General features: G+C 44.9%; 1 protein-coding gene across 13 annotated transcripts in view; it reads right to left on the reverse strand.

Moving 5' to 3' along the window:
- The window catches only part of ST3GAL3 (ST3 beta-galactoside alpha-2,3-sialyltransferase 3), a 285,569-nt gene that overhangs the window by 110,564 nt on the left and 159,565 nt on the right, over positions 1 to 15,440 (reverse strand). For 12 of the 13 annotated variants that reach the window (XM_069738046.1, XM_069738038.1, XM_069738036.1 and 9 more), the window contains one exon: positions 6,768 to 6,810. The exons of the other annotated variant lie outside the window; for it this stretch is intronic. In XM_069738046.1, coding sequence (XP_069594147.1) covers positions 6,768 to 6,810 — 43 coding nt within the window. The remainder of the gene's footprint in view (positions 1 to 6,767; positions 6,811 to 15,440) is intronic. 13 annotated transcript variants of the gene reach the window in all.

Below are 15,440 nucleotides of genomic sequence, written 5' to 3' on the forward strand. Positions count from 1 at the left end.
TGGGCCTGAAAGCCTGCGTATCAGTACGAACCGGAAGAATTAAACCTGTAGGATCCTGGAGTGCAACCGGGACGGTCGACATCTCTGCACCTCGGACCTGGAAGCTTAAGCATCAGTTCATACTGCGACTCATCGCTCTTCCTATGCGCCTCTTGGCTTTTGTGCACTCCAGGATCCTACAGGTTTAATTCTCCCGGTTCGTACTGATACGCAGGCCTTCAGGCCCATATGTCGTGCTCATTATTCCAGTTTTGTTAAAGATTATTCTGATGAAGGTCTTGTTAATAGACCGAAAACGTTTAAAATCTTTGAACTGGATGCACAATAAAAAGAAATGTTCAACTTTTTCTGCAAAACATGAGTGCCAAGTTTCTTGTGATTACTAGAAGTTAATCAGAAACACATAGCAGAGGTCAAGTTCTGTGTAAATGGATGACACTTCTATCTCACTGCACAGAACGTTTCGCTCGTTGATCGGCAGCCCGTTTACACTGAAAGATTTTCGTGAAACGAGCGTATTTAAAATATTATGCCTTACGGTATTGGAAAATCCAACTCCTGTCGTTTGGAGCTCGGGCTTCTCAGCTGTCCCTAATGCTATGATCAATGACTCTAGCTTAGCTGCACTGTCTGTTGGCATCTGAGGTGGTTAAAGGGAATCTCCTTTTCATTAAAACTGGTTAAAATTAAAGGCGCCTCATCGGAAGGGGTTGGACCTTGTGTGCGCTGGACTACACTTACATCATGTTAGATAGATCAGTTGGATATATGGACAACTTCGTTCTCTTTTTATGAAACATTACCATTTTTTCACTCCTGATGAACCTGAAACGCGTCAAGTGCAATGGTAAATTTTCTTTTTCTCTCGATGGCAACAAGTCTGTGACTTGGCATCTAAAGTTCGAACTTTACAACTTCTTTCTCCATTGAGGTATACTTGTTTAATGGGTACTACCATTGATCTGCCATATTATCAAGCGCTATATGCTTTTATCGCAGACTAAAATGATTAGCCCTGATTCAGTTACTTATATACATGGGTTTTTCTAACGTATATTTCTGTACTGCTAGACTACCTGTATTATGCATGTTTAGCTATTTCAAATGTGTATTTCTCTGTAGCTGAACTACCTTATTATGCTTCTTGAGCTACGTATTATTGCCCAATTTGAGCATCTGACATATCTCTAAGAATTGAGCACTTTTTCTTAAGAATAGTTTTATTCAATATATTGAAAATCCATTCTAGTTATAGGGCTAGGAGTGTTAGCTGCCGTTGAGCGGGGGCGCCATTTTTGCAACTATAGGGTGCCAACCTCCGCTGCCAGGCAAGGACAGCACAGTGTTTGACTAGTCCTGCAGCCCTGTATTGGTCAGGTTATCTGTATCTGTGCTTTATGCAATTGATGGGTGGATGTGACCTTCTGATACACGTGGAATTGTGGGTGATACCTGCATATTAGTTCAGCTTTATGACTTGTTTCTGCATCCCTTCATAGGGCCAGAATGGTCAGCCGGCGTTGAGCAGGGGCGTCAATTGCGCAATTCTAGGGTGCCAACCTCCGCTGCTAGGCGGGGCCAATCAGCAGTAGAGAAGGATCAGGCTCCTCCCCCTGGCTTTTTTCTGTGTGTGTGTTGTCTTTATACATAGTTTTTTTTTCGTTGTGATGGTGGTTCTATTTATTCACCTATTGATATTTTTAAGCATGAAAATAAAGGTTATATTTTAATATATCTGGCAAAGTGCTGAGTCTTTACAGTGAAAATAATACTCGTACTATATTATCCCTTTAAACTGTGAATCCAATTTATATCTTTTTTCTTTCTTAAAGGGAAGTTATCATCAGAAAATTACCTATTTTTTTGTTCCATGTATAAAAAAAGTTGCACATTTTTATATATTTTTTAAAAATCGTTTTGAATTTGGGAAAAGTGGGACAACTTGTTTCTCATCATCCGTGTACAATCCGTATTTTTTTCACAGCTTCAGCCATTAATCGTTTACATGACCACTTAGGCTACGTTCAGATTAGCGTTGCGCGCCGCTGCGTCGGCGACGCAACGCACGACGCACGCAAAAACGCGCGCAAACGCACGCAAAAACGCTGCGTTTTGCGACGCGTGCGTCGTTTTTTTGACGAAATCGGACGCAAGAAAAATGCAACTTGTTGCATTTTCTTGCGTCCGACGCTGGCGTAAAAAACGACGCACGTGTCGGAAAACGCAACAAGAAAAACGCATGCGTCCCCCATGTAAAACATAGGGGCGCATGACGCGTGCGTCGCCGCTGCGTTTCCCGACGCAGCGTCGGGAAACGCTAATCTGAACGTAGCCTTACCGTTGCCCACGTTACAAAACTGCCATGTATCCGTAAAAATTGGTCGCTTTACTGTGCCTCCCTACGTATGGCATCCGATTTTTTTTTGATACATGCTGTAATTTTTTTCACACGCAGATTCAGACAGTGGAAAAAAAGTACCGTAGTTAATCTGCACTGCTTCATTGAATAACATTGGTTTGCTTGCAATCCAATTTTTTCGACGGATAGCACTTGCACCGAAAATACGGTCGTGTGCACGAGCCCTGAGGTTACATTCACACGAGCGTATAAAATAATCAGCCCAAATTTGTTTCCAGAAAAAAAATGGAGAATTTTTCATCCGTGTCATCATCCATATAACTCTTCGGTATATCATCGCTGATGAAAAGATCTAATTCTAGGACATTTGCTGCATATCTTACTTTCTTTCATTTCGATTATTAAAAGGTTTCAACTACAGGTCAATTATTTGGTTTCTCGTACTGAGAGCAGTAACAAGTTTTAAATTATAATTTTATTTTTTTCAGTATTTATGTTATACTAGATGGTGGCCCGATTCTAACACATCGGGTATTCTAGAATATGTATGTATGTACGTCGCGCTTAGCACAGCCACGTAGTATATAACACAGACAGCCACGTAGTATAAAGCACAGCCACGTAGTATATAGCACAGCCACATAGTATATAGCACAGCCACGTAGTATATAGCAGCAACGTAGTATATAGCAGCCACATAGTATATAGCACAGCCCATGTAACACAGACAGCCACGTAGTATGTAGCAGCCACGTAGTATATAGCAGCCTCGTAGTATATAGCAGCTATGTCGTATATAACACAGCCCACGTAATATATAGCACAGCCCACGTAATATATAGCACAGCCCACGCAGTATATAACACAGGCCACGCATTATATAACACAGCCCACATAATATATAGCACAGCCCGCGTAGTATATAACACAGCCCACACAGTATATAACACAGCACACGTAGTATATAGCACCATATTCCTGTTACAAAAAAATTAAAATAAAAAATAGTTATATACTCACCCTCCGGCGTCCACCGAAGCTGTACCGATGCTGCCGCCAGCTTCCGTTCCCAGTGATGCATTGCGAAATTACCCACATGACTTAGCGGTCTCGCGAGACCGCTAAGGCTACTTTCCCACTTGCGTCATTTTAGATCCGTCGCAATGCGTCGTTTTGGGGAAAAAACGCATCCTGCAAATGTGCCCGCAGGATGCGTTTTTTTCCCATAGACTTGTATTGCCGACGGATCGCGACGCATGGACACACATATGCACTGGATGCGTCGTGTTTTGGCAGACCGTCGTCACGAAAAAACTTTCAATGTAATGTTTTTTCGTATGTCGGATCCGCTATTTCCTACCGCGCATGCGCGGCCGGAACTCCCCCCCTTCTCCCCGGGACTTAGAATGGGCAGCGGATGCGTTGAAAAATTGCATCCGCTGCCCACGTTGTGCCGAATTTGCACAACGTCCGTTGGCACGTCGCACCGACCATTTGCGACGGCCGCATACCGACGCAAGTGTGGAAGAAGCCTTAGTCATCTGGGTAATTTCGCAATGCATCACTAGGAACGGAAGCGGAAGGTGAGAATTTTTTTTATTTTTTAAATTATTTTTAACATTTTATCTTTTTACTATTGATGCTACTTAGGCAGCATCAATAGTAAAAAATTGGTCCGGGATGGGGCGACATACTGGCACTGATTAGAGGGGAGTAGGGAGGGGTCAATTCGCGGCCGGACTAAGCCTATCGCTGATTGTTCGCGGCCGGCTTTTCGTTACAGACAGACGGAAGTACCCCTTAGACGATTATATAGATAGATTACATTCCCCCTTTTTTATTATGTCTATTGGCACTATGGTGAAGAAAAAGGAGGGAGAAAATATACAGTAGTTCTGCATTTCAATGGAAAAATGCTTTTGCAAATGAATAATAAAACGACTCTTCATCCTTGTGGTGCAAGTCCTCTTTAAAAGTCCGTGAAAAATTGAGGGATAACAAGTTAATTTCAGCACTTGTTCCACGCTACTTTGGAATTTCTTTTGTTAATTTGATTTGAGAGTTCAGTTTGCGTAATCCAATACTACATTGCCCTTGCAGGAGCCATTCGTACATCTTCTCATCTGCAAGTAGCCTCTTGATAGAGGAACAGGACTTATATTATTAATATTCTTACTTATACAGCACCATGATATTCCGCACTTACATACATTACCATCACTGTCCCCGATGGGGCTCACAATCTACATTCCCTATCAGTATGTCTTTGGAATATGGGATGAAACCCACACAAACACCCTGAGAACATACAAACTCCTTGCAGATGTTGTTCTAGGTGGGATTTCAACCCAGGACCCCAGCGCTGAAAAGCAACAGTGCTAACCACTGAGAACTTGACCTATAACGCTACCTACTGGTGGTAGCAATCCTAAGGGAGCAGTAAGGCGGCCATATAAATTGCACCAAGAACACAGTGCAAGAAACAGCCAGTGTGACAGCTGCATAGAAATACATGAAGATGTCACACTCGGGTCGGGACAGTCCTATGTACGGTTTTCCGATCTCAGTCCTATTTATATGCCCATCTGACTGCACCCTAAAAGTCAATATCGATCTTTGAATGAGTCTTGCCACTTGGCTTAGGGTAAGAAGCCAAGTGAGACATGTTTTGGGGTGTTTGCCCCTCATCAGTGCAAAGCAGGAGGTTTTATTTGGCTAGGTGAGAGGTCCCTGAGAAAGGCGCTAATGGAAATGTACATATTAACAGCTGATGGTAAGGGCAGCATGCCTTAAGGCCCCCATATGGCTGACCATCAGGGAACATCCTAGATTTGGCAGTTGAAATTTTGACTCCCAATCCTTTTGTTCTCTCTGGAGCTAAGTCACTGACTAATGTGTTTAGCAGTGGATAAAAGCTTTAGAGATGAGGCTACCAAGTGGAGACAGTCCATTATAATAAACATATTTGGCATTAGAAGAGTTGTACATGGATTTAATTATAGCTCTACATCATGTGGTTTGATAAATCGTTAGAATCTACTCATAGTTTTCTCTTTTTGCCTTTTTTATGGAAATCATTAGTGTTGAGTGAATTGATGGATCACATTCTCCTCCATCCTCTACTGATCCAGCACATGATGGCTCCAGATGTAAGATCCTCCTAGCTTTTTAAGACGCCAGCTCAGATACTAGTTTCATTAAAAAGAGTTTTCAGAGTTAATATTTAATCACTTGCTAAGGTGGGGGGCTACCACTGGGACCACCAATCACTAGAACAGGGGTCCTGGTACCTCCATTTCTTTTAACTATATATAAAAAAAACACTTAATTGCACTACTCTGGTAAATCCGTCGGCCTCATAGACTTTAAAAGAGGTTGTCCGGCTCAAATCAATAAGTCTGCAGTCACTCACAGTGTACAATGCATGCGCTGGAGGGATTCATAGGTCTGCAGTCACACAGAGTGACCGCGCAATTATAATTTTATACCAGACAACCCCTTTAAATAAACTCCTACAGAGCATGCTGGACTGTCTTTACTGCCTTGAACCACCACCCACGTTAACAGCGGAGGTCCCATCATCGTGGCCCCAAGAGTTCATACATTTATCACCTATCCTGTGGATGGATGATGAGTGAGTGACAAGCGAACATAATGTTCACTGTGGAAAACACCTTTAAGAACACAAAGAATCACTAGATATAATAGTATATTCAAGTGCCACAATAAATACAATACAAATCACAATCCCCATTAAAGGGAATCTGTCAGAAGGTTTTTGCTATGTAATCTTAGAGCACCATAATGTAGGAGCAGAGACCCAGATTCCGGCGATGTGTCACTTACTAGGCTGTGTGTTGCTGTTTTAATAGAATCAGTGTTTTATCGGCAGGAGTTTATCACTACAGGACTAGGTGTCTAGTGCCTCTCAGTCCAACCACACCCCCAACACTGATTGGCAGATGTCAATATACAGAGTGCACAAAAGCAGCCAATCACTGATGTGGGCGGAGTTATACCAGGCTCAGCATTGCCAGCTCTGCTAAATCTGCGGCAAAGAAAACTGTGATTCTATCGCAACTGCTGCACCCAGTAGACTAAGTGATACATTGCTGGAATCAGAGTCTCCGGCCCTACCTCATGCTGCTGTCGGATAACATAGGAACAACTTGTGTACAGATGCCCTTTAAGCAGATGTAGATCAATTATATATAAAGTAGATATAACTGTTAGAAATCTGGGGTTTATCCATCGCTGGTTCGTGTAAATTCACATTTATTCTCGCTCATGTTTGCTGAATGGGATGTCAGAGCGCTGCGCTTCAGATGTCTCGCCTACTGCTCTCCGCTCCCAGCCTGCAGCATTAAACATCACAAGCAACAAGTGATTGAAGAATAATTTTACTTACAGCTTAGAATCCAATTTAAGTAGAAATCCGAGACGATCATATTCTGAAAAAGAAAAAAAAAAGCAGTGTTTAGTTATAAAGTAGTAATTTTATCTCATAAGCCTGCGGATGGAAAAATAAAGATTATGGAGACTGGGAGAAAGCTGCAAGCCTTCCCGTATTAGGGCATGTTCACACCGTGAGGATTTTCACTATGCAGAACTACCAGAATCTGCAGCAGAAATCCGTCCCTGAAACTCAGATTCCTGCTGCGGAGTGGAAAGTGGGTTTGCTATATCTATCTAGAAGATGCACATTAAATACAGTATTTTGACACAAACTCCTTAAATCCTGAACATATGAAATCCGTGCCTCACATATATCTTGCAGAACTAACCTCAGGTGAGTGAAGTTGCAGCGTAAAGCATGGAAAGTCAGCAAAATGAAAGAGGAGATACAGTAGGGTTTTTATAAACTCCAATAGACAATAGAGTAAAGGTAAAAAGTAACGAATCCAGACGATAAATAGCAGGTAAGCATCCATCACTGTGCTTAATGTGGCTCTTGAGTTCAGACACAGTGGGGCCAATTTAAAGGACAGACAATTAACCTATCAGTAAGTTATATGAAGTGTTAAGGCTCTGTACACATTAGATTAACGTCGGCCAAACCGGGCACTATTGGCGTGATTGAACGACAGTCTAATGTGTACGGGGGTCTCCCGACTCCCGTGTAACAGATTATGCCATAGAATAAAGGGATCTAGCAGGTCATATTTCCAATGGCCGTTCTGGGAGAAAAGCTGCTGCCAGTAGAATCTGGCAGTGGCTTCTCATGTAGAACCCCGGAGCACTCGGGTGAGCCGAGTGTTCGACAAGACAGCAATCTAATACATATGGGAGCGACTTTAGAGGAAAGTCACTGGATCCCGTGGCTAACATGCAAATCCTAACGCAGTATTACGCTGCAGCCGTGACACATGCGCTGGGACGCTCAGACAACCTGTCCGAAAGAGAACGACCCAGGAAGTAAAAGGTGACCTGTTCTTTTGCGCTGTCTCCTCATCAGTCGTCACGTCTTTTTAGGAAAACAATGGCTTGCTAATATTTCCATAAAAATAGCGTTACCCATTATTCATGCAATGTATATTTTACACAACGACTAAGAATAGGAACGTGTATAATAAGGAGGGCGCCGATATGTCTCCAGCCCCACGACCTGGAAGGGTTGGAACAAGATACATATCAAATAGCCACCAATGTAACGTGCAAAACCAGCCAGCCGGCGAAGAGTGGGTACGTGTATAATAAGGAGTGTGCCGATATGTCTCCAGCCCCACGACCTGGAAGGGTTAGAACAAGATACATATCAAATAGCCACCAATGTAACGTGCAGACCCAGCCAGCCGGCGAAGAGTGGGAACGTGTATAATAAGGAGTGTGCCGATATGTCTCCAACCCACGACCTGGAAGGGTTAGAACAAGATACATACCAAATAGCCACCAATGTAACGTGCAGAACCAGCCAGCCGGCGAAGGGTGGGAACGTGTATAATGAGGAGTGTGCCGATATGTCTCCAGCCCCACGATCTGGAAGGGTTAGAACAAGATACATATCAAATAGCCACCAATGTAACGTGCAGAACCAGCCAGCCGGTGAAGCGTGGGAACGTGTATAATAAGGAGTGTGCCGATATGTCTCCAGCCCCACGACCCGGAAGGGTTAGAACAAGATACATATCAAATAGCCACCAATGTAACGTGCAGAACCAGCCAGCCGGCAAAGAGTGGGAACGTGTATAATAAGGAGTGTGCCGATATGTCTCCAGCCCCACGACCCGGAAGGGTTAGAACAAGATACATATCAAATAGCCACCAATGTAACGTGCAGACCCAGCCAGCCGGCGAAGAGTGGGAACGTGTATAATAAGGAGTGTGCCGATATGTCTCCAGCCCCACGACCCGGAAGGGTTAGAACAAGATACATATCAAATAGCCACCAATGTGACGTACAGAAACAGCCAGCCGGCGAAGCGTGGGAACGTGTATAATAAGGAGTGTGCCGATATGTCTCCAGCCCCACGACCTGGAAGGGTTAGAACAAGATATATATCAAATAGCCACCAATGTAACGTGCAGACCCAGCCAGCCGGTGAAGAGTGGGAACGTGTATAATAAGGAGTGTGCCGATATGTCTCCAACCCACGACCTGGAAGGGTTAGAGTAAGACACATATCAAATAGCCACCAATGTAACGTACAGAAACAGCCAGCTGGCGAAGCGTGGGAACGTGTATAATAAGGAGTGTCATGATCCCAATGGCAGGGGATCACAAAAGGACAAGCACAAAAACAAAACAAGCTCTAGGGTGATGGAACCTGAGCTGACCGCGATCCTGAACCTAAACACACAACTAGCAGTAGCCGGGGAACGTGCCTACGATGATTCCTAGACGTCTCGCGCCAGCCGAAGGATTAACTTCCCCTATAAGAAGAAACACAGACCTCACTTGCCTCCAGAGAAACACCCCACAGAAATAGCAGCCCCCCACATGTAATAACGGTGAAATGAGAGGAAAGCACATACGTAGTTATGAAAATAGAATCAGCAAAAATGAGGCCCGCTAAAGCTAGATAGCAGAGGATACAAAAGTGAACTGCGCGGTCAGCGAAAAACCCTTCAAAAAACCATCCTGAAATTACTTGAACTCATGTGCCAACTCATGGAACATGAGGAGTAATTTCAGCCCACTAGAGCAACCAGCTGCAAGGAATCACATCTCTGCAAGCTGGACTAAGACAAAAATTAAGCAAAACGTGGAACAGGAAAATCAAAACTTAGCTTGTCCTGAAGATAACAGACGCAGGGAGCAGAGGTAAAAAGACACGCTGATTACATTGATAGCCGGCAAGGAAAAAACAAAAAAGCCAGGTTAAATAGGAAACTCCCATAACCTGATGGAACAGGTGGACACCAGAGACCGCAGAGAACACAAGTCACCCAGTACCATCAGTAACCACCAGAGGGAGCCCAAAAACAGAACTCACAACAAAGGAGTGTGCCGATATGTCTCCAGCCCCACGACCTGGAAGGGTTAGAACAAGACACATATCAAATAGCCACCAATGTAACGTGCAGAAACAGCCAGCCGGTGAAGAGTGGGAACGTGTATAATAAGGAGTGTGTCGATATGTCTCCAGCCCCACAACCTGGAAGGGTTAGAACAAGACACATATCAAATAGCCACCAATGTAACGTGCAGAAACAGCCAGCCGGCGAAGCGTGGGAACGTGTATAATAAGGAGTGCGCCGATATGTCTCCAGCCCCACGACCTGGAAGGGTTGGAACAAGATACATATCAAATAGCCACCAATGTAACGTGCAAAACCAGCCAGCCGGCGAAGAGTGGGTACGTGTATAATAAGGAGTGTGCCGATATGTCTCCAGCCCCACGACCTGGAAGGGTTAGAACAAGATACATATCAAACAGCCACCAATGTAACGTGCAGACCCAGCCAGCCGGCGAAGAGTGGGAACGTGTATAATAAGGAGTGTGCCGATATGTCTCCAACCCACGACCTGGAAGGGTTAGAACAAGATACATACCAAATAGCCACCAATGTAACGTGCAGAACCAGCCAGCCGGCGAAGGGTGGGAACGTGTATAATGAGGAGTGTGCCGATATGTCTCCAGCCCCACGATCTGGAAGGGTTAGAACAAGATACATATCAAATAGCCACCAATGTAACGTGCAGAACCAGCCAGCCGGTGAAGCGTGGGAACGTGTATAATAAGGAGTGTGCCGATATGTCTCCAGCCCCACGACCCGGAAGGGTTAGAACAAGATACATATCAAATAGCCACCAATGTAACGTGCAGAACCAGCCAGCCGGCAAAGAGTGGGAACGTGTATAATAAGGAGTGTGCCGATATGTCTCCAGCCCCACGACCCGGAAGGGTTAGAACAAGATACATATCAAATAGCCACCAATGTAACGTGCAGACCCAGCCAGCCGGCGAAGAGTGGGAACGTGTATAATAAGGAGTGTGCCGATATGTCTCCAGCCCCACGACCCGGAAGGGTTAGAACAAGATACATATCAAATAGCCACCAATGTGACGTACAGAAACAGCCAGCCGGCGAAGCGTGGGAACGTGTATAATAAGGAGTGTGCCGATATGTCTCCAGCCCCACGACCTGGAAGGGTTAGAACAAGATACATATCAAATAGCCACCAATGTAACGTGCAGACCCAGCCAGCCGGTGAAGAGTGGGAACGTGTATAATAAGGAGTGTGCCGATATGTCTCCAACCCACGACCTGGAAGGGTTAGAGTAAGACACATATCAAATAGCCACCAATGTAACGTACAGAAACAGCCAGCTGGCGAAGCGTGGGAACGTGTATAATAAGGAGTGTCATGATCCCAATGGCAGGGGATCACAAAAGGACAAGCACAAAAACAAAACAAGCTCTAGGGTGATGGAACCTGAGCTGACCGCGATCCTGAACCTAAACACACAACTAGCAGTAGCCGGGGAACGTGCCTACGATGATTCCTAGACGTCTCGCGCCAGCCGAAGGATTAACTTCCCCTATAAGAAGAAACACAGACCTCACTTGCCTCCAGAGAAACACCCCACAGAAATAGCAGCCCCCCACATGTAATAACGGTGAAATGAGAGGAAAGCACATACGTAGTTATGAAAATAGAATCAGCAAAAATGAGGCCCGCTAAAGCTAGATAGCAGAGGATACAAAAGTGAACTGCGCGGTCAGCGAAAAACCCTTCAAAAAACCATCCTGAAATTACTTGAACTCATGTGCCAACTCATGGAACATGAGGAGTAATTTCAGCCCACTAGAGCAACCAGCAGCAAGGAATCACATCTCTGCAAGCTGGACTAAGACAAAAATTAAGCAAAACGTGGAACAGGAAAATCAAAACTTAGCTTGTCCTGAAGATAACAGACGCAGGGAGCAGAGGTAAAAAGACACGCTGATTACATTGATAGCCGGCGAGGAAAAGACAAAAAAGCCAAGTTAAATAGGAAACTCCCATAACCTGATGGAACAGGTGGACACCAGAGACCGCAGAGAACACAAGTCACCCAGTACCACCAGTAACCACCAGAGGGAGCCCAAAAACAGAACTCACAACAAAGGAGTGTGCCGATATGTCTCCAGCCCCACGACCTGGAAGGGTTAGAACAAGACACATATCAAATAGCCACCAATGTAACGTGCAGAAACAGCCAGCCGGTGAAGAGTGGGAACGTGTATAATAAGGAGTGTGCCGATATGTCTCCAGCCCCACAACCTGGAAGGGTTAGAACAAGACACATATCAAATAGCCACCAATGTAACGTGCAGAAACAGCCAGCCGGCGAAGCGTGGGAACGTGTATAATAAGGAGTGCGCCGATATGTCTCCAGCCCCACGACCTGGAAGGGTTGGAACAAGATACATATCAAATAGCCACCAATGTAACGTGCAAAACCAGCCAGCCGGCGAAGAGTGGGTACGTGTATAATAAGGAGTGTGCCGATATGTCTCCAGCCCCACGACCTGGAAGGGTTAGAACAAGATACATATCAAACAGCCACCAATGTAACGTGCAGACCCAGCCAGCCGGCGAAGAGTGGGAACGTGTATAATAAGGAGTGTGCCGATATGTCTCCAACCCACGACCTGGAAGGGTTAGAACAAGATACATACCAAATAGCCACCAATGTAACGTGCAGAACCAGCCAGGCGGCGAAGGGTGGGAACGTGTATAATGAGGAGTGTGCCGATATGTCTCCAGCCCCACGATCTGGAAGGGTTAGAACAAGATACATATCAAATAGCCACCAATGTAACGTGCAGAACCAGCCAGCCGGTGAAGCGTGGGAACGTGTATAATAAGGAGTGTGCCGATATGTCTCCAGCCCCACGACCCGGAAGGGTTAGAACAAGATACATATCAAATAGCCACCAATGTAACGTGCAGAACCAGCCAGCCGGCAAAGAGTGGGAACGTGTATAATAAGGAGTGTGCCGATATGTCTCCAGCCCCACGACCCGGAAGGGTTAGAACAAGATACATATCAAATAGCCACCAATGTAACGTGCAGACCCAGCCAGCCGGCGAAGAGTGGGAACGTGTATAATAAGGAGTGTGCCGATATGTCTCCAGCCCCACGACCCGGAAGGGTTAGAACAAGATACATATCAAATAGCCACCAATGTGACGTACAGAAACAGCCAGCCGGCGAAGCGTGGGAACGTGTATAATAAGGAGTGTGCCGATATGTCTCCAGCCCCACGACCTGGAAGGGTTAGAACAAGATACATATCAAATAGCCACCAATGTAACGTGCAGACCCAGCCAGCCGGTGAAGAGTGGGAACGTGTATAATAAGGAGTGTGCCGATATGTCTCCAACCCACGACCTGGAAGGGTTAGAGTAAGACACATATCAAATAGCCACCAATGTAACGTACAGAAACAGCCAGCTGGCGAAGCGTGGGAACGTGTATAATAAGGAGTGTCATGATCCCAATGGCAGGGGATCACAAAAGGACAAGCACAAAAACAAAACAAGCTCTAGGGTGATGGAACCTGAGCTGACCGCGATCCTGAACCTAAACACACAACTAGCAGTAGCCGGGGAACGTGCCTACGATGATTCCTAGACGTCTCGCGCCAGCCGAAGGATTAACTTCCCCTATAAGAAGAAACACAGACCTCACTTGCCTCCAGAGAAACACCCCACAGAAATAGCAGCCCCCCACATGTAATAACGGTGAAATGAGAGGAAAGCACATACGTAGTTATGAAAATAGAATCAGCAAAAATGAGGCCCGCTAAAGCTAGATAGCAGAGGATACAAAAGTGAACTGCGCGGTCAGCGAAAAACCCTTCAAAAAACCATCCTGAAATTACTTGAACTCATGTGCCAACTCATGGAACATGAGGAGTAATTTCAGCCCACTAGAGCAACCAGCAGCAAGGAATCACATCTCTGCAAGCTGGACGAAGACAAAAATTAAGCAAAACGTGGAACAGGAAAATCAAAACTTAGCTTGTCCTGAAGATAACAGACGCAGGGAGCAGAGGTAAAAAGACACGCTGATTACATTGATAGCCGGCGAGGAAAAGACAAAAAAGCCAAGTTAAATAGGAAACTCCCATAACCTGATGGAACAGGTGGACACCAGAGACCGCAGAGAACACAAGTCACCCAGTACCATCAGTAACCACCAGAGGGAGCCCAAAAACAGAACTCACAACAAAGGAGTGTGCCGATATGTCTCCAGCCCCACGACCTGGAAGGGTTAGAACAAGACACATATCAAATAGCCACCAATGTAACGTGCAGAAACAGCCAGCCGGTGAAGAGTGGGAACGTGTATAATAAGGAGTGTGCCGATATGTCTCCAGCCCCACAACCTGGAAGGGTTAGAACAAGACACATATCAAATAGCCACCAATGTAACGTGCAGAAACAGCCAGCCGGCGAAGCGTGGGAACGTGCACTCCATGCAACATTTATGCTCCTTCAAACTGACATATATAAAAGATGGATATAGAAATATACTTGGAAAGCAATAAAACTCCCATTTATGTTTAGCCAGGGTATAGATAAAACAAGTTGTACAAAGTATCAAACTTCCCACGATCCAGTGCAATCCCTGCATAGAGACATCCACCTTTATATAATTTTTAGAAAAAAAATAAAATAAACATTTTTGGTAATATTGTGTCTAAAAAGGTAGAATCTATAAAAATATAAAATTATTGAACCATACGTTTAAAAATCAAAACGTCAGAACTGCTGCTTTTTGGTCGCCACATTTCTCCAAAAAAATAAAATAAAAGGCAATCAAAACAACATATGTACCCCAAAGTGTTGTCAATAAAAATGTCAGATCAGCATGAAAAAAAAATATGCAGTATATATGTGACTGTTGAAATAAGACAAAATAAAAAACTGGAAAGCAGGAGAATTAAAACTTCCCGAATCATTAAGAGGTTAAACCAAAAAGCTCTATTTTGCTCTCATGCATCCATAAAACATTGTTCCAACTGCATCGTGTCTTATCCAGATGATCTTTAACAACTGCAAATGGCACAAATGTTCAGTTCGGGGAGCAGTGGCTTTCTCCTTGCAATACTGTTGTGCACACCACTGTTGTTCAGTGTCCTCTTGATTTTGGACTCATGCACATTAACATTAGCTAATGTGAAAAAGGCCTTTAGTTGCTTAGAGGTGACCTTGGATTCCTTTGTTACCTTGCAGATTAGTACACTATGGGGAGTGCACTATTAGTTAAAGGTACTGTCACATTTAGCGACGCTGCAGCGATCCAGACAACGATCCCGATCGCTGCAGCGTCGCTGTGTGGTCGCTGGAGAGCTGTCACACAGACAGCTCTCCAGCGACCAACTATGCGAAGTCCCCTGGTAACCAGGGTAAACATCGGGTTACTAAGCGCAGGGCCGCGCTTAGTAACCCGATGTTTACCCTGGTTACCAGCGTGTGTGACGCCGATTCAGTGATGTCTGCGGAAGTCCAGCGACGAAATAAAGTTCTGGGCTTTCTGCTCCGACCAACAATGGCACAGCAGGATACAGATCGCTGCTGCCTGTCAAACTCAACGATATCGCTAGCCAGGACGCTGCAACGTCACGGATCGCTAGCGATATC

Source organism: Ranitomeya imitator, chromosome 8, assembly GCF_032444005.1.
Source record: "Ranitomeya imitator isolate aRanImi1 chromosome 8, aRanImi1.pri, whole genome shotgun sequence".
NCBI classification, from domain to species: Eukaryota; Metazoa; Chordata; class Amphibia; order Anura; family Dendrobatidae; genus Ranitomeya; species Ranitomeya imitator.